Below are 18,186 nucleotides of genomic sequence, written 5' to 3'. Positions count from 1 at the left end.
TTGTTCAACATCCTCTCCAGCACTTGTATTTTTTAAAAAATTTTTAATTATTCTAATAGTATTTAGTATTCATTTCCCTAATTGCATTTCCCAGATGACTAATGATATTGAGTATCTTTTCATGTGTTTATTTGCCATCTGTATATCTTAGGTGAAGAATCTGTTCAGATTTTTTTGCCCATTTTTTTAATTGGTCTGTTTGTTTTCTTATTGTTGAATTTTGAGAATTCTTTATATATCCTGGATACAAGTTGTTTGTCAGATATGTGATTTGTAAATATTTTCTCTTAGTCTATGACTTGTCTTTATTTTCTTTTGTGGAGCAGGAGTTTACATTTTGATTAAGTCCATTTTATCAGTTTCTTTTGTGGATTGCGCTTTTGGTGTTGTATCTAAGATTCCTGCCCTGACCCAAAGTTATGAAGATTTTTTTCCCTACGCTTTCTTGTAAAAGTTTTATAGTTTTACATTTTTAATTTTACGTCTGTGATCAGTTTTGAGTTTGTTTTTGTATAAGGTGTGAGATATAGATCAAGGTTCATTTTTGTTGTTACTGCTATATATTTTTTTTAAGATTTATTATTTTAGGGAGAGAGAGAGTCTGCACCCATGTATGCGATGTGGGCAAGAGGCAGAGGGAGAGGGAGAGAAAGAATCTCAAACAGACTCCATACTGACTGTGGAGCCCAATGTGAGGCATGATCCCTTGACCCTGAGATCATGACCTGAGCTGAAATCAACAGTCTATCACTTAAGTGACTTAGCCATCCAGGTGCCCCTATTTTTTGTTATATTTTAAAAACAGTTGTCAGAATTACCTGTTTTTTCAGAGGAAACAAACCAAACAGTACTTTCTTTTTTCATAGATAACATGCACATGGGACAGAATTTGGGTATACAAGAAAAGTAAATCTTCTTCCACCTTGGTCCCATAGGCCACCCAGATACTACCATTCCCCTCCCCACTAAGATAACTGCTGTTATCAGTTTGTTATGTATCTTTCCAGGAATAATTTATGCATTTACAATTATATGTCTTTTAATGAATGATAACAAATTATGCTCACTCTTCTGTACCTTGCATTTTCAATGAACAGTGTATTTTAGAGGTCATTTCATAAGCTTCTTTGTTTCATTCTTTGTTTTTTTAAGGATTCCACCTATCCATTTGAGAGAGAGAGTGAGCCAGAGAGAGAGAGAGAGAGAGAGAGAGAGAGAGAGAGAGCATGAGCGGGGAAAGGGAAAGGGAGAAGCAGACTCCCCTGTGAGCATGGGGCTTGATCCCAGGACCCCAGGATCATGACCTGAGCCAAGGCAGGTGCTTAACTGAGTTGAGCCACCCAGGCGTCCTCTTCCTTGTTATTTATTATTATTATTTTTAAAGATTTTATTTATTTATTTGACAGAGACAGTGAGAGAGGGAACACAAGCAGGGGGAGTGGGAGAGGGAGAAGCGGACTCCCTGCTGAGCGGGGAGCCCGATGCGGGGCTCCATCCCAGGACCCTGGGACCATGACCTGAGCCGAAGGCAGACGCTTAACGACTGAGCCACCCAGGCGCCCCCTGTTTTTTAAATTTTTTAAAAAGTTTTATTTATTTAAGTAATCTGTACACCCAGCATGGGGCTCGAACTCACAACCCCGAGATCAAGAGTTGCATGCTCTTCCAGCTGAGCCAGCCATGCACCCCTGGATTCTTTCATTCAGCTTAATATTTTCTTTTTTTAATTTATTTTATTTTTTTAAAAAGACTTTATTTATGTATTTCACAGAGAGAGCACAAGCAGGGGAAGTGGCAGACAGAGGGAGAAGCAGGCTCCCTGCAGAGCAGGGGGAGCCCGATGCGGGACTTGATCCCAGGACCCTGGGATCATGACCTGAGCTGAAGGCAGTCACTTAACCAACTGAGCCACCCAGATGCCCCAGCTTAATATTTTCATGAGTCTTATTCTTTTTCAGTGTATTTCATTTTGTGGTTATACCTTAATTTATTTAACTATATCACTTTTGTTGGACATTTAGGTTGATATTCCTCGTATGTGTAGTTTTCTATTTACATAGATATCCAACTATAATATAAATTGCTAAAGATGGAACTATGGGATCAAAACAATATATGCTTTTCTTTTTTTTAGAGAGAGAACGCGTGCGTGAATGGGGGGAGGGGCAGAGGAAGAATGAGAGACAATCTTAAGCAGGCTCTATGCGACGCAGGGCTTGATCTCAAGACCCTGAGATCGTGACTTGAGCCAAAATCAAGAGTTGGATGCTCAACCAACTGAGCCACCCAGGTGCCCCAATACATGCTTTTTTAATTTTGGTAGATAGTGCCAAGTAGGCTTTGTAGAGACCTAACTAATTTATATCCTCCACCCCCCTTCCAACTCCAACAACGTGTGAAATGATTATTTCTCTATAAAACTTTCAAACAGTATGTATAGAACTTTTTCATCATTGCCAAAGGAGGAATAAATAGTTTTAATTTGCATTTTTATTATCAATGAGAATAAGAATCATTTCATTACTTTTTTTTTAAGGATCGTTTCATTACTTTAAGAGCTATTTGAATTTCTTGTACTGTCGTTTTTGTTGTTTTTGCAATTTTTCTTTTAGGTGGTTGGGTGCTTATTGATGCTTGGTATTTTTTATATGTAAAAGAAATTAGTCCTTTGTCTTTGATACATATTGCATATATTTTTGCTAGTTTGTCTTCTGTCCTTTAATTTTATTATGTTTGTTGCCATGCAGACATTTTTATTTTTACTTAAAAATTTGTTTATTTTTCAGACATCTTTATTTGTATGTAATTGAACATGTCAGTCTTTTATAACTCCTGAGCTTTGAGTCATCTTTAGAAGGGCTTTTCTTTTTTAAGATTTATTTATTTATCTTAGAGAATAAGACCAAGCGAGCGCGAGTTGGAGGGGAGAGGGGCAGAGGGAGAGGGAGAAAGAGAAACCTAAGCGGACTCCACTTGGAACCTGATATGAGACTCGATCCCACAACCTCGAGCTCACGACCTGAGCCAAAATCAAGAGTCAGATGATTAACTGACAGCCACCCAGGTACCCCAGAAGTGCTTCTCACTTACTGCTGAGAATAATTTTTTTTCAATTTTTAAATCTTGAGATAATTGTAGATTTATGCGTAGTTACGAGAAATAATGCAGAGAGATCTCTTGTATACTTTGCTCAGTTTTCCCCAGTGGTACATTTTGCAAAATTGCTGTCTATTATGACAATCAGGATATTGACATTGATATAATCTACCAGCCTTATTCAGATTTACCAGTTTTACTTGTATCTGTTTACTTGTGTTCAGTTGTGGGTGTATGTGGATTAAGTCCTATACAACTTAGTCACTTTTATAGGTTCTTTTATCCATCATCACAGTCAAGACACTGAATGATTCCATCCCAAAGGTCCCTCATTTTGCCCTTTTATAACCACATCTGCTTCCCTGCCACCCAGTCCCTGATAATCTCACTAATCTGTCCTCTATTCCTAAAATTTTATCATTTTAAAGATGTTATATAAATGTACTCCTTATTTATTTTTTAAGATTTTATTTATTTATTTGACAGAGTGACAGAGAGAGGGAACACAAGCTGGGGGAGAGGGAGAAACAGGCTTCCCGCTGAGCAGGAAGCCCAGTGCGGGACTCGATCCCAGGACCCTGAGATCATGACCTGAGCCGAAGGCAGATGCTTAACAACTGAGCCACCAGGCACCCTAAATGTACTCTTTAAAAAAAAAAAGATTTTATTTATTAGGGAGAGAGAGCAGAAGGGGAGAGGCGATGCAGTGCTTGATCCCAGGATCCTGAGATCATGACCTGAGCTGAAGGCAGATGCTTGACTGACAGCCACCCAGGCGCCCAAATGTACTCTTTTTGTATTGTCTTTTTTTTTTTTTAAGGTGCCAAGATTATAATAAGGAATAAAATCAGATTTATTGTCCTACAGGAGTTTAAAAAGTCAAGTAGCAACTAACAACAGTGGTGAGACATAGAACATATAGAAGTTCCAGGCGCCCCAAATAAACTCTTTTACAAAAAGTGGAATAGAGGAATATATGAAGGGAGGAATATATATACCCCTCTCATTCCAGGTGGATCAAATATTTAAATTTTAAACATGAAACCACATATTTTCCAGATGTACTCATATACCATCATTTATTCAATGATCTGTCTTTTCCCTATTGATAAATGCTATGAACATTAGCATATAGGTTTGCATGGGAGCACAGGTTTTCATTTTTCTGGGTTAATTGCCTGAGAGTGCAGTCCTTTACTTATTTGGGGGGGGGGGGGGCAGGAGATTTGATTTATTGTCCTTAATTGTGGTATAATTTATATACAGTAAAATGCACAGATCTTAAATATTCAGTGTGATGAATTTGACATTGTATAAACCCATGTAATCATCACCCCTACGAATACGGTGTTTTAAATCCAACCAAATAAAGGAACAGTCTATGAAACTAAGGGCAGTGTCAGTCTGGTAATGAGTGCCTGGTTATCATCTGCTTTGTTTTGTTTTAATGGAAGAAGTAGCTCACTTTCCCAGAATTACTGAAAATGCAGAAGTATTGTTTGCTTCTCAACAAAACAGTACAGTAAAGTACAGTCTAGTTTCTGAGAGAGAAACTTTGATTTTTCTTACAATGTACAGATTCCCCTTATTTCATTAATAGCCACTGGAGCTATTCCTTAAGGTTAATTCCTAATTTGATAAATGATTATTCATTTTTGGTGCTGTGTAGATAGGCTATTTTTTTTTTTTAAAGATTTTATTTATTTGACAGAGAGACACAGCGAGAGAGGGAACACAAGCAGAGGGAGTGGGAGAGGGAGAAGCAGGCTTCCCGCCAAGCAGGGAGCCCGATGCGGGGCTCGATCCCAGGACCCTGGGACCATGACCTGAGCCGAAGGCAGACGCTTAACGATTGATCCACCCAGGCGCCCCGTTAGGCTATATTTTTGTCTACAGGTCTTATTATAGAAATTCCCATTATACAGAAATCTCTGTTACAAAAAAAGTCTATTTATTTTGAGCAATACCTAGTACTATTTGGGAAGCCCATTGAAGGTTGTGCGAATGTTATTTGAAAGGTATGTTCAGTGTGGTGAAATACTTTGTTAACTATTACCATGTTAACAATCTTTCCCTATCCTGATTCTTCCGGTGGTAACATTTGTGGGTAAGGGAAAACGAGGCATATGGTTAAAAAACAAACACGTGATCCTGATGCTCTCCTATCTCCTCAGCTGACTCTTGGCCAGCAAGTTTTCTCTTGGTCACTTAACCAGTACATAGTTAGTTGCTTTTATCTATTTATTTTTAAAGATTTTATTTATTTATTTGAGAGAGAGAGAGAGAGAGAGATCACAAGCTGGGGGAGGGGCAGAGGGAGAAGGAGACTCTCCACTGAGCAGGGAGCCCGACACAGGGCTCGATCCCAGGACCTTGGGATCATGACCCGAGCCGAAGGCAGACGCTTAACGGACTGAGCCACCCAGGTGCCCCGTCAGTTGCTTTTGTTAAGGGCAAACCAGGAAAGGTCATTTCTCATATTAGAGAGTTAGACAATTTGTTGGGGGAGGAACGCAGCAGTACGGGGCAAGAGTTGACAGGGCAGATACTCACTTAGGTTGCTAAGCTTCACCAAGTTCTGAAAACCACTGCCTTGATTCCTGCAGGTTCATTTCACAGTTTTGGCCAATGTTTTCATATGCTGCTAGCTTATCCCTAACAATAGAACACTGTTTTATTGGAAGAGAATCTATATTACTATAATCATCATTAATTAATTTTAAAAGTTGTGTATGAAAGAGATGGAGATGTTTTCCTCGGTGCCCAGTATGAATAAGGAGACAAGAATAAGGATGTGTTTCTGCACATCTGGTTTGCTTGGATCCTGGTCAGTGAAGATGTGCCTGGCCATGCAATTAAAATGGTTCTGTGGCAAGGGTGGTGCTTGATGCCAGTTGTTCATTTACAGGTAGCTTTTGAAAATGGCTGCCTCTCATTTCACCGGGCTCACAGCCGTTGCTGATGTAATTAAAGATCTAGACACTCAGATAGCTGTAAGTAAGCGCACTGAGGCCGCTATTGGCGGAACTTGGTAAATGTGCTTCTGGTCTTGATGACACCAAAGCTGCTGTCCACAGTGTCTACCTCATGGCTTTAAAATTGAGGAGTCTTGGCTACTCCAGGCTAGGGACTCTGCATGTACTTAAAGATTGCTAACACTCAGAAAATTTGCTCTTGATGACAAGGAACAGCTTACTTTTAACAGTTGCTAAAAATTGTGTTTATTAGACATAGACCTGACATAGACTTAAGCATGTTTTGAAGTGCCAAAATGAACTAATCTGTTTTCTTAAGTTTTGTGGCTGAGTTTTAAATATGTGATTGTGCCATGATTTATTTGAATTTAACATTATTTGCTGTTCAAAAATAATGCATGTAGTACTTAACCTATTCTGTTTTTACAAAGTCTTCAAAAATGTCTTATTCTAGTTTATTTTTGTATGTAAGATTTCTTATTTCATTTGCTTTCTTCCTTATTTAATTTTGTGGACTATTTCATTTAGCTTTTGGAGAAGAGATGGTTTCTAAATATGAGGTGAGAGCAATGAACATTCTTCATTCCCTCTATTTTTAATGTGCAGGTATCAAATGGTCACTATCCCAGATATCCTGAAGACCCTTCAAGTCTGACAGACGTTATGCAATTTTACTTTCAAACCTTATCCTTTATTAAAGGTGTTTCTGGAGCTAGTTCTCTTGTTTTCCTTCTACAGTTGATTGGCCTTGGTCCTCACAGCTCCAAAAAGAAACAGGATCTCGATAAGCTCTATGAGCTGAAGTCCAAAGCTCGGCAGATTATGAACCAGTTTGGCCCTTCAGCCCTAATCAACCTCTCCAATTTCTCATCCATAAAACCGGAACCAGCCAGCACCCCTCCACAAGGCTCCATGGCCAATAGCACAGTGGTAAAGATACCGGGTCCTCCTGGGACAGGAGGGCGTCTCAGCCCTGAAAACAATCAGGTATCATCTCTTACTTTTTGCTCTCCCTAGGCATCTCTTATCTGTTATTTGAACCAATAATGCTTTGAGAGATGTCTGTCTCAGATGCTGCCTCTTCCTCTCAGCTGAAAAAGAGTCTTTTCCCTCCTTTGGACTTCTAAAGTTCTTTATCAAATTATCATGTACAACGTTTATCAATGTTTACTCTGTGGTGTTTATGTGTGCGTATGTATACGTACATACATTCATACACACACAGTAACACTGTTGCCTATGACAGGTTTTTATATATGTATATATAAATATATATACACTATATAATTGTTAAATAAAATAGTTAAATAAAATAATAAAATAACTAATGGATTCATTATTCATTATTCCTGTAATGAAAGCATTATTGCCTCCGGTCTTTTCTCCTTCTAGTTCAGCCAGCTGCTCCATTATTAACTTTCTGCACTGATTCTAAAATCTGCCCCCCCCCAATGCCCTCTCTCCCCCACTTTCTGCCCATGATTCTGATTCTGCCCTCCAGAGCCACAAGAGATAAGAAATAAGTATAATCTCTTGTCTTGGGCCTTGTAGGCTGGATAGAGTAGGAGGGAGAGACATTTCAAGGGAATGGGAGGAGGGACTAGCAAAGGCGAATGGGGAGGGTTGGGCAGATAGTCAGGAAGCCAACCTGTGTTGCATGTGGAATCTGTTAGAGAAGAACAGGAGGTAAAATTATATAGGCAGGAATATGGCAGAATATACTGGGCATATACGAGTCTGTCTCTTTTGAAACTTAGTCATTAGACAATCTTTGCAAATATTTAATAGAGGAGTAAGTAACATAATAAAAGTCGTATGTCTTAGGAGGATTAACTTGGCAGTAAGTGGACAAGAAAGGTAGGAAAGGGGTGGACTGAGAGGAAGACCAAGTCTAAGACTTTTGCAGTAAATCAAGACATGGAGTGAAGGCTTGCCTTAAGTGGTAATGGTAGAATGGATAGATCTGACACATAATTAACAAATAATTTATTTAGAAAATTCATCTCTTCTTTATTTCCAAGATTATACATGCTTATCACAGAAACTTTAGAAATACAGAATGAAGAGCCCATAATTCTACCACCACCCCAAAAAAACTATGCTTAGTATTTTAATGTGTGTCTTTTGATTATTGTTTAATGGCATGTGTATGTGACATGACATTTCAATGAAAGAGGAATCACAGTTGTACACACTTATGCAAATATTATACAGAGATGAACACATGTTCCCTGCCATCAGAGAGCTTTCAGCCTATTAAGTCAGAAACAGGCAAGTTTATAAATATATGCAGTGACAGAAGGGTGCACGGGGTACAGTAGAGGCCAAAGGAGGAAGTGGTTCCTTTTACCTAGGTGAGCTAGGAAGGGCAGAAAGGAGGCACCATGGACTGAGCAGATAGGAAGAAGGGTGGAAGAACATGTCCAAAGGCAACAGAGGTGCAGTACCAGTTATGGTGGTCAGAAAATTGCAAATTACTTAATGTAGAGGAAAGGTAAGGCACAGTGAGCTCAAGAGGCAGAAATAAACTGACAGGTGTTGGCCTCTTCCACACTGCTCTTTTAGCCTTTCCCTAGGCCGCTTCTGTCTTGGGAGTGTAGTCTTGGAGCAGACCACCAGGTAGGCCAGACTGTTAACTTTTGGAAGGTAGAAACTAAACCCAACAAATTGACAGCATTTCTTCATTAGAGGGTAATGAAGTGTTCTGTTTCCTTAATACTTGGCTGAAAAATCTTCTCCCAATTAACTTTAGGTATTGACCAAGAAGAAATTACAAGACTTAGTAAGAGAAGTGGATCCTAATGAGCAATTGGATGAAGATGTGGAGGAGGTAAGATGGAGTTGGGCATGATGAGTCTGGGTCCCTGAGAGCTAATACATAATAGCGGTTAAGAGCATAGACTTCAGAGGCAGACACATCTGAATTTGAATCTTGGCTCTGCCACTTACCAGCTTTGTAGCTGTGGACATGTCACTGAAGCTTTTTGAGACTCAGCTTCCTCTCGTGTTGGTAGGGTGTGGTATTATTTACCGACAGGGTTATTGTGAGGGTCCCGTGGAATGACTTCTACAAATCACCTGGGAGAATGCCTACACTTTATACCTAGCCGCTGCTGCTACTTTTGCTTGGTGGAAAGGGCTTAGTTTGCTGCTCATAGGCAATCACTTTCAACAGTTGTAGTTGTTTCTATCATACTCCTCCATATTTCTAAGTAATACACTTAAACAGATACTCTTTGGTTTCTGTCTATTGACTTCCTGTAGATGACAATTTTGTTAAGCCACACACATGTCCATCCATGCTTTCCTTTCCCTCATTTTTCTAAAGATATTATTTATTTATTTATTTGACAGAGAGAGAGAGAGCACAAGTAGGCAGAGCGGCAGGCAGAGGGAGAGGGAGAAGCAGGCTCTCGCTGAGCAGGGAGCCTGATGCGGGGCTTGATCCCAGGACCCTGGGATCATGACCTGAGCCGAAGGCAGCCGCTTAACCGACTGAGCCACCCAGGTGCCCCTCCCTCATTTTTCTAATATAGTTTCTGATTAATATATATATTTTAAGGATTTTATTTATTTGTCAGAGAGAGAGAGAACAAGCAGGGGGACTGGCAGGCAGAGGGAGAAGCAGGCTCCCCACCGAGCAAGGAGCCTGATACGGGACTTGATCCCAGGACCCCAGGATCATGGCCTGAGCTGAAGGCAGTCACTTAACCAACTGAGCCACCCAGGCGTCCCTTCAATATAGTTTTGTCACAACTTTTAGATAACTCAGAAATCAGTATTGACATTATTCTGATCAAGTACATATTGTTCACCACTGAACCAAGTCCTGTTTTGTACTACCTACTGAAGGTGATAATTGACTTTTTTTTAAGGTTTTATTTTATTATTATTATTTTTTAAAGATTTTATTTATTTGACAGAGAGAGACACAGCGAGAGAGGGAACACAAGCAGGGGGAGTGGGAGAGGGAGAAGCAGGCTTCCTGTGGAGCAAGGAGCCTGATGAGGGGCTTGATCCCAGAACCCTAGGATCATGACCTGAGCCAAAGGCAGACGCTTAACAACTGAGCCACCCAGGCGCCCCCCACATCCTCTTATTTACTCTCTTTTTTTGTTAGAGCACATTTTTTTTTGCTGTTGTTACGGCCTACAAAAGGATAGATGAGAAGCAAATGTTTGAAAGTATCTTACATTCTAACCTCACAATTTTTAGTTTGCGTGAGTTTAGAATTAGATTATGAAAAGATATATATTTTCATGGAGCCCCACGTTTGGCATGGAACCTGCTTAAAAACGAAAGAAATCTCATGCTATTCTTTTTTTTTTTTTAAAGAGTTTATTTATTTATTTGACAGAGAGAGACACAGCGAGAGAGGGAACACAAGCAGGGGGAGTGGGAGAGGGAGAAGCAGGCTTCCTACTGAGCAGGGAGCCTGATGCGGGGCTCGATCCCAGGACCCTGAAGGCAGCTGAAGGCAGAGGCTTAACTGACTGAGCCACCCAGGCGCCCCAAATCTCATGCTATTCTAATCCCAATTTTTTTAGTCTTCCTTTAATTCTGAATTTTCATATGAGTCTTAGTATGTATCTTTTTTCATTTGTTGTGCTGGGTTCCTGGAGCCTGCTTTAATTTTGGGGACTTGAGTGCCTCAATTCTGGGATGATTTTGTATATTTTAGGGTTGGGGGTTTCTTATTGTTGTCTGTTTTGCCTTTGCAGAGGAATATTTAATGACAGGGAAAAGAAATACAGGTTACAAAAATAGTATAACTTCATTTTTATTTTTATTTTTTTAACCAGAGGGAAAATATTTGCTCTCTTTGTGTGTGTATGTGTAGGGGGGTGTTTGAGGCAGCAGTTTTTTTGAGATATAATTCATATACCATAAAATCCACTCATTTGAAATCTACAGCTCAGTGGTTGTTAGTCTCTTCACAGAACTGTGCAGCTCTCAACACATTTTTTTTAACGTAAAATATATTATTAGTTTCAGAGGTAGAGTTTGGTGATTCATCAGTTGCATATAATAACCAGTGCTCGTTACATCACGTGCCCTCCTTAATGTCCATCACCCAGTTACCCCATCCCCCCACCCACCTCCCCTCCAGCAACTCTCAGTTTGTTTCCTGTAGTTAAGAGTCTCTTAGGGTTGGGGCGCCTGGGTGGCTCACTCTTTAGGCGTCTGCCTTCGGCTCAGGTCATGATCCTGGAGTCCTGAGATTGAGCCCCACCTTGGGCTTCCTGCTCCTCGAGAAGCCTGCTTCTCCTTTTCCCACTCCCCCTGCTTGTGTTCCCTCTCTCGCTGTGTCTCTCTCTCTGTCAAATAAATAAATAAATAAATTTTTTAAAAAGATTTTATTTATGGGCGCCTGGGTGGCTCAGTTGGTTAAGCGACTGCCTTCAGCTCAGGTCATGATCCTGGAGTCCCGGGATCAAGCCCCGCATCGGGCTCCCTGCTGAGCAAGGAGCCCGACATGGGACTTGATCCCAGGACCCTGGGATCATGACCTGAACTGAAGGCAGAGGCTTAACCCACTGAGCCACCCAGGTGTCCCAAATAAATAAAGAAAATCTTAAAAAAAAAAAAAAAGAGTCTCTTAGGGTTTAACACAAGTCATTTTTAGAACATTTTCCTCACCCCTGAAAGAAACCCATACCTATTAGCCATCACTCCCATTTTTTCCCAACCCTCAGTCCTTAAGCAACTAACTAGTAATTTACTTTCCTTCTTTATAGCTTCGCCTATTCTGGACATTTCAGATAAATAGAGTCATGATATGTGATGTTTGTGACTGCCTTCTTTCACTTCGTATAATGTTTTTAAAGCTCCTGTTGCTGGGGCGCCTGGGTGGCTCAGTCGTTAAGCGTCTGCCTTCGGCTCAGGTCATGGTCCCAGGGTCCTGGGATCGAGCCCCGCATCGGGCTCCCTGCTCCGCCAGAAGCCTGCTTCTCCCTCTCCCACTCCCCCTGCTTGTGTTGTCTTTCTCTCTCTGTGTCAAATAAAATCTTTTAAATAAATAAATAAAGTTCCCGTTGTAAGGGGTATGAGTATCTCATTTCTTTTTATGGCAGAATACTCTTCCATTGTATGGACATACTGTATTTTGTTTAACCATTCATCAGTTGATGGGTTGTATCCACTTTTTGGTTATTATGAATGATGTTGCTTGAACATTCACGTGTAAATTTTATTTGTTTCTTTTCTTTTTTTTTAATTCATGTATAAATTTTTGTGTGGAAATATGTTTTCATCTTTCTTGGTAATATACTTGGGAGTAGAAGTGCGGAGTCATGTGGTAACTATGTTTTTCCTTTGAGGAACTGCCCGTTTTTTCCAAAGTGCCACACCCTTTTACATTCCTACCAGCAGTGTGTGCGATTTCCATTTTCTTATATTAGTTTTTTTTTAAGATTTTATTTATTTATTTGACAGAGACACAGCGAGAGAGGGAACACAAGCAGGGGGAGTGGGAGAGGGAGAAGCAGGCTTCCCGCTGAGCAGGAAGCCCAATGTGGGGCTAGATCCCAGAACCCTGGGATCATGACCTGAGCTGAAGGGAGATGCTTATCGAGTGAGCCACCTAGGCGCCCTCTTATATTAGTTTTTTGATAATTTCTTCTCTGTTTTTGCTTTCATTCTTTTTTATTTTTATTTTTTTTAAGATTTTATTTATTTATTTGACAGAGAGAGGGAACACAAGCACGGGGAATGGGAGAGGGAGAAGCAGGCTTCCTGCTGAGCAGGGAGCCCGATGATGTGGGGTGGATCCCAGGACCCTGGGATCATGACCCCAGCTGAAGGCAGACACTTAACGACTGAGCCACCCAGGTGCCCTCTTTCTTTTTTTTTTAAGATTTATTTGTTTATTTGAGAGAGAGCACGCATGAGCCGGGGGAAGGGGCACAGGGAGAAAATATCCAAGCAGAGTCCCGCTGAGCACAGAGCCCGATGCAGGGCTCGATCATGAGATCAGGACCTGAGCCAAACGAATCCAAGAGTTGGACTCTTAACCAACTGAGCCACCCAGATGCCCCATCTCTTTCATTTTGTAATGACGGTTGAATATTGAACCTCTGTATTGATCCTCTTAGGTTTTTTTGTCTTTGCTCTTCTATTTTTCATTTCTTTGAAATTCTTTTTTTGTTGTTAAGATTTTATTTATTTATTTGTCAGAGAGAGAGCACAAGCAGGGAGAGCGGCAGGCAGAGGGAGAAGCAGGCTCCCCGCTGAGCAAGGAGCCTGATACGGGACTTGATCCCTGGGATCATGACTGAGCTGAAGGCAGACGTTTAACCGACTGAGCCACCCAGGTGTCCCTCATTTCTTTGAAATTCTAAGTTCTATTTGCTAGGGAGATTTTCCTTAGTTTATCTTCTAAACCTATTTTAAGGTTTTTTGGGGTTTTTTTTGGCATAAAAATTTTAATGCCCATGAGGTTTTCTTGTTGACTAGTTTGTCCTTTTTTTTTTTTAAGATTTGACTTTGTAAGTAATCTCTACACCCAGCGTGGGGCTCAAACTCACAACCGGAGATCAAGAATTGCACAAGGTACTGACTGGGCCAGCCAGGTGCCGCTAATTGGTCTGTTTTATCCCTAAGCCACTCTGTTATTATTTTATGGTTACAATATCTTTTCTTACCTTTCTCTCTGAGGAATTACATTTTTTGACATTTTCTTTTTTTTTTTTTTTAAGATTTTATTTATTTATTTGAGAGAGAGAGAGAGCACATGAGAAGGGGGAGGGTCAGAGGGAGAGGCAGACTCCCTGCTGAGCTGGGAGCCCGATGTGGGACTCGATCCTGGGATTCCAGGATCGTGACCTGAGCCGAAGGCAGTTGCTTAACCAACTGAGCCACCCAGGCGCCCGACATTTTCTTCTTTTCCCTGCATTATCTTAGTGTCTTCTGGGTCCCTTTTTTCTCCTTTGGTTTGTTTATTTTCTTTTTAGTGTTGGAGATTTTCTTCACATGTTTGGTGTTCTTGACTATCTGTTCTTAAAGGCTGAGCCACTAGAAAACTGATTTGAGGGGCGCCTGGGTGGCTCAGTCATTAAGTGACTGCCTTTGGCTTGGGTCATGATCCCAGGGTCCTGGGATCGAGCCCTGTGTCGGGCTCCCTGCTCAGCAGGTAGCCTGCTTCTCCTTCTCCCACTCCCCTTCCCCCACTCCCCCTCTCGCTGTGTCTCTCTGTCAAATAAATAAATAAAACCTTAAAAAAAAACTTTATTGTTAAAATAAACAAATAACTGATTTCAAGCAGAACTTACTGATGGGCTTCATTCAGTAACGTACTGGTAAATGTTTAGCGACCAACTCTGTGGAGAGAAAGACCCTAATTTTTGGGCGCCTGGGTGGCTCAGTCGTTAAGCGTCTGCCTTCGGCTCAGGTCATGATCCCAGGGTCCTGGGATCGAGTCCCACATCGGGCTCCCTGCTCGGCAGGAAGCCCACTTCTCCCTCTCCCACTTCCCCTGCTTGTGTTCCTGCTCTCGCTCTCTTTGTCAAATAAATAAATAAAATCTTTAAAAAAAAAAACAAAACCTAATTCTTAACATTTCATAATTTCTATGGTGTAAATATTCCCAGTATGCCCTGTTTTAAGCTATCCACACGTTAGTGAATTTAAGATTGTGAAGAAATGCATATAATCAATTGGCTTTTATGAGCTCCACTCAGCCAGCTTTAGCAAACCACTGGCTTCACTTCAGAATAATTTGTCCAGAAGTCAGCCTTCTTATAGGGGATTCTCTACATGTCAGCATCTGTAAGTCTTTTCTCTGGAGTTGTTTAGGATCTCCAGAGAAAAATCCTCCAGGCTCCTATCTGGAGGGTTTATCTCTAGCTTCTGACATTATGGGAGAAAGGCAAGAGAGGGAGGCTGTGTCTGTCCCCTCCCTCTGCTGTGTCTGGTGTATTCTAATCCAGAGCCATGCCTATTCAGTTCTCGAGGGAATAAACCTACTGTGTTCTGGGTAAGGTATGTGTGGGGAGGTCACTTGGCTGCTTTTGGAGTGTGGGGACATGGGAGACTAGTCTGTATATAGACCATGTAGTAATTTCTCAGTCTTTAGTTCCATGCCTCAGCCCAATATTCTGTGATAAATGGCACTTCCAGAACCTGGATCTTCTAGGAGTTGCAGGGGGTAAATCAGGTCAATTCTCATTGGTGTCCTTTCGGTGGGCACTTATGTTGTGCCTTCCGTCTGCAATATCAGATCCCACTTTTCCTCTGTTATCTCTTTGGCAAAAATTTACTTTAGGGGCGCCTGGGTGGCTCAGTTGTTTAAGCGTCTGCCTTCAGCTCGGGTCATGATCTCAGGGTCCTGGGATCGAGCCCCGCATCGGGCTCCCTGCTAGGCGGGAAGCCTGCTTCTCCCTCTCCTGCTCCCCCTGCTTGTGCACGCTCTCTCTCCCTCTCTGTCAAATAAATAAATAAAATCTTTAAAAAAAATTTTACTTTAAAATTGGATTCTCTTAAGTTTTTCTCTTCTGTTCTTATTGTCTTTGTGGATTTATATGTCTTTTTTTCCTTTACTGTTATTTTAGTGCATTTAGGGAAGGAGAGGAGGTCATTTTTGGAATTGATCTGCCATGTTTAATCAGAAATCTCTCCATTAGGGGGTGCTTGGCTGACTCAGTTGGTAGAGCGTGCGACTCTTGGTCTTGGGGTGGTGAATTCAAGCCCCACATTGGGCATAGACCTTACTTTTTCTTTCTTTTTAAGGTTTTATTCATTTATTTAAGAGAGATAGAGTGTGCGAGAGAGAGAGCATAGGCAGGGAGGAGGGGCAGAGGAGATGGAGAAGCACGGAGCTGGATGCGGGGCTCGATCCCTGGACCCTGGGATCACGACCTGAGCCAAAGGCAGACGCCCAACCAACTGAGCCACCCAGGCACCCCAAGAGCTTACTTTAAAAAGAAAGAGAGAGGAGCGCCTGGCTGGCTCAGTTGGTTAAGCCGCTGCCTTCGGCTCAGGTCATGATCCCAGGGTCCTGGGATCGAGCCCCGCATCGGGCTCCCCACTCAGAGGGAAGCCTGCTTCTCCCTCTCCCTCTGCCTGCCTCTCTGCCTACTTGTTCTCTCTCTCTGTCAAATAAATGAATAAAATCTTTAAAAAAAAAAAAAAAAGAGAGGGAGGGAGGGAGGGTCGGTCTCTCCATTAGATGGTATCCATTTGGTTTCATAGGAAAGATGACAATGCAATAATGGTCTAGCAGAATAAGTAATGTCTATCCATGGTTGTAATTTTACTTTATTTTTGGTCAGCAGAGGAAGCCATGGGGAACAAACTGACGAAAATTCCAATTTTTTTCACATAGATTTTTAGCTTCAAAATTCTTTTATTCTTCACATAGTCCAGGATAATTGATAGTGAAGTGGAAGGAACCCAGGTTTTGGACATGGAACCTCAAAGTCAAGTCCTGGGTCCACTGCTTAGCAGTTGCATGGCCGTGAGTCAGCACCCTCTGTATAGAAGGAGGATAAAATCCCTGCCCCACTTTTTTCACAGGATTAGTATAAGGACTTGGTGAGATTAATGGAAATAAAAATGCTTTAAGAGACTGTGAATGAGGAAGTATAATGATTCACTTTTGTTTTCCCATTTAATTCTGAAGAAAATATGAGGGTGAGGGATTGGGCTGGTTGATCCCTCTAGGTAGAAAGTACAGAGAATAACGTCCTCAGAAACGTGTGAGTTGCACTCAACCTGCTTAATGAGTTGATGTGTTTCTAGTGTTGTCCTCACTCCTCCTCATCTTCACCGTAGTCCAAATGCTGATTCCAGGCCTTCTAATAGAAAGCCTAACTAAATATGTGATTCAAGCAGACACAGTTGTCCCAGCAACAGGAGCCTGTTCTGCCAATGTCATGGTTACTCTCCCCCACTTTTGTCTCCCAGATGCTGCTGCAGATTGCTGATGATTTTATTGAAAGTGTGGTGACAGCGGCCTGCCAGCTTGCTCGGCATCGCAAGTCCAGCACCCTGGAGGTGAAAGATGTCCAGCTGCATCTAGGTATGTTGTCTCGTTTCTCCCTGAGGCATCCACACTGTTGCTCCTTCAGGACCACCAGGAACATGTAGTCAGAGGAACTTTCATGTCAGGATTAGACTTTTGGGCTCCGGGATGGATGGATTCATTCAATTAGCATCACACAGAGAAGAGAAATCCATCCATGGTCAGGAGAATAAGCCCAGGCATTGGGTTTGCCACTTTCTATCTGTATCACCTTGTCCTTCCTCCTTACTTTCTCTTAGAGCCTGTTTTCTCATTTGTAAAGTAGAGATCATAATACCATCCTTACAGGGTGATCGTGAGAATTATGGGTTATATTTGTCAGGTGACTGGCTCGGGGCCTGGCACAAAGTAAGAGTTTTGTAAATGTAGCTATTATGGCTCCACCATTTAAATAATGGTGTTTCTCTTCCAGTTTTTAGCCTATTTATCCATTCCCCCCCCAAAAAATTATTATTATTATTATCTTTTTTTTAAAGATTTTATTTATTTATTTGACAGAGAGATAGAGAGCACAAGTAGGCAGAGAGGCAGGCAAAGGGGGAGGGAGAAGCAGGCTCTCCGCCGAGCAGGGAGCCCGATGCGGGACTCGATCCCAGGACCCTGAGATCATGACCTGAGCTGAAGGCAGACGCTTAACCGACTGAGCCACCCAGGTGCCCCTCCCCCCCAAAAAATTATAATCATAATGTACATATAATTTTGTATTCCATTTTTCTACTTACCAGACACTAAATTCAAGCTTGGGTTTTTCTGAGAGATACTTGCTAACATTGCTAACATCATCACTTGGGAAATGAATAAGCCCCCTTCTGCACTGGTTACAATGTGCTCAAAAGAAAGTGAACAATCTTGTGAGTACAAAGATAATCAGGCCAACTGAATGAGGCAGAAGAAATTAAGGGATTCAGTATAGATCAGCCCATGAGTAATTACTGAAAGGCTTCCTTCCCGGTGACAGGAGGATACAGCTTGGGGATATGCTGGTAATCTTGGTGGAATAAGTAACATACTTCTGGTTCATATTGCTGGTTTTAATAACAGAGGACAGATATTCCAATTATCTATTATTAGATAACAAACTTAAAATGATAACAA

General features: G+C 41.5%; 1 protein-coding gene across 3 annotated transcripts in view; it reads left to right on the top strand.

Moving 5' to 3' along the window:
• Positions 1-18,186, top strand: part of TAF12 (TATA-box binding protein associated factor 12) — a 31,948-nt gene that overhangs the window by 6,046 nt on the left and 7,716 nt on the right. For 2 of the 3 annotated variants that reach the window (XM_021683625.1, XM_044913928.1), the window contains exons 2-4: positions 6,810-7,058; positions 8,824-8,901; positions 16,974-17,088. In XM_021683625.1, coding sequence (XP_021539300.1) covers positions 6,894-7,058; positions 8,824-8,901; positions 16,974-17,088 — 358 coding nt within the window. In that variant the 5' untranslated portion in view covers positions 6,810-6,893. Of the gene's footprint in view, positions 1-6,776; positions 7,059-8,823; positions 8,902-16,973; positions 17,089-18,186 lie in introns of those variants that run through there. The other variant, XM_044913929.1, reaches the window with a different exon arrangement.

The sequence above is a fragment of the Neomonachus schauinslandi genome, chromosome 4, assembly GCF_002201575.2.
Source record: "Neomonachus schauinslandi chromosome 4, ASM220157v2, whole genome shotgun sequence".
Classification (NCBI taxonomy): Eukaryota; Metazoa; Chordata; class Mammalia; order Carnivora; family Phocidae; genus Neomonachus; species Neomonachus schauinslandi.
Note: the sequence above shows the minus strand (reverse complement) of the source record. Positions and strands in the feature narration are given on the sequence as shown.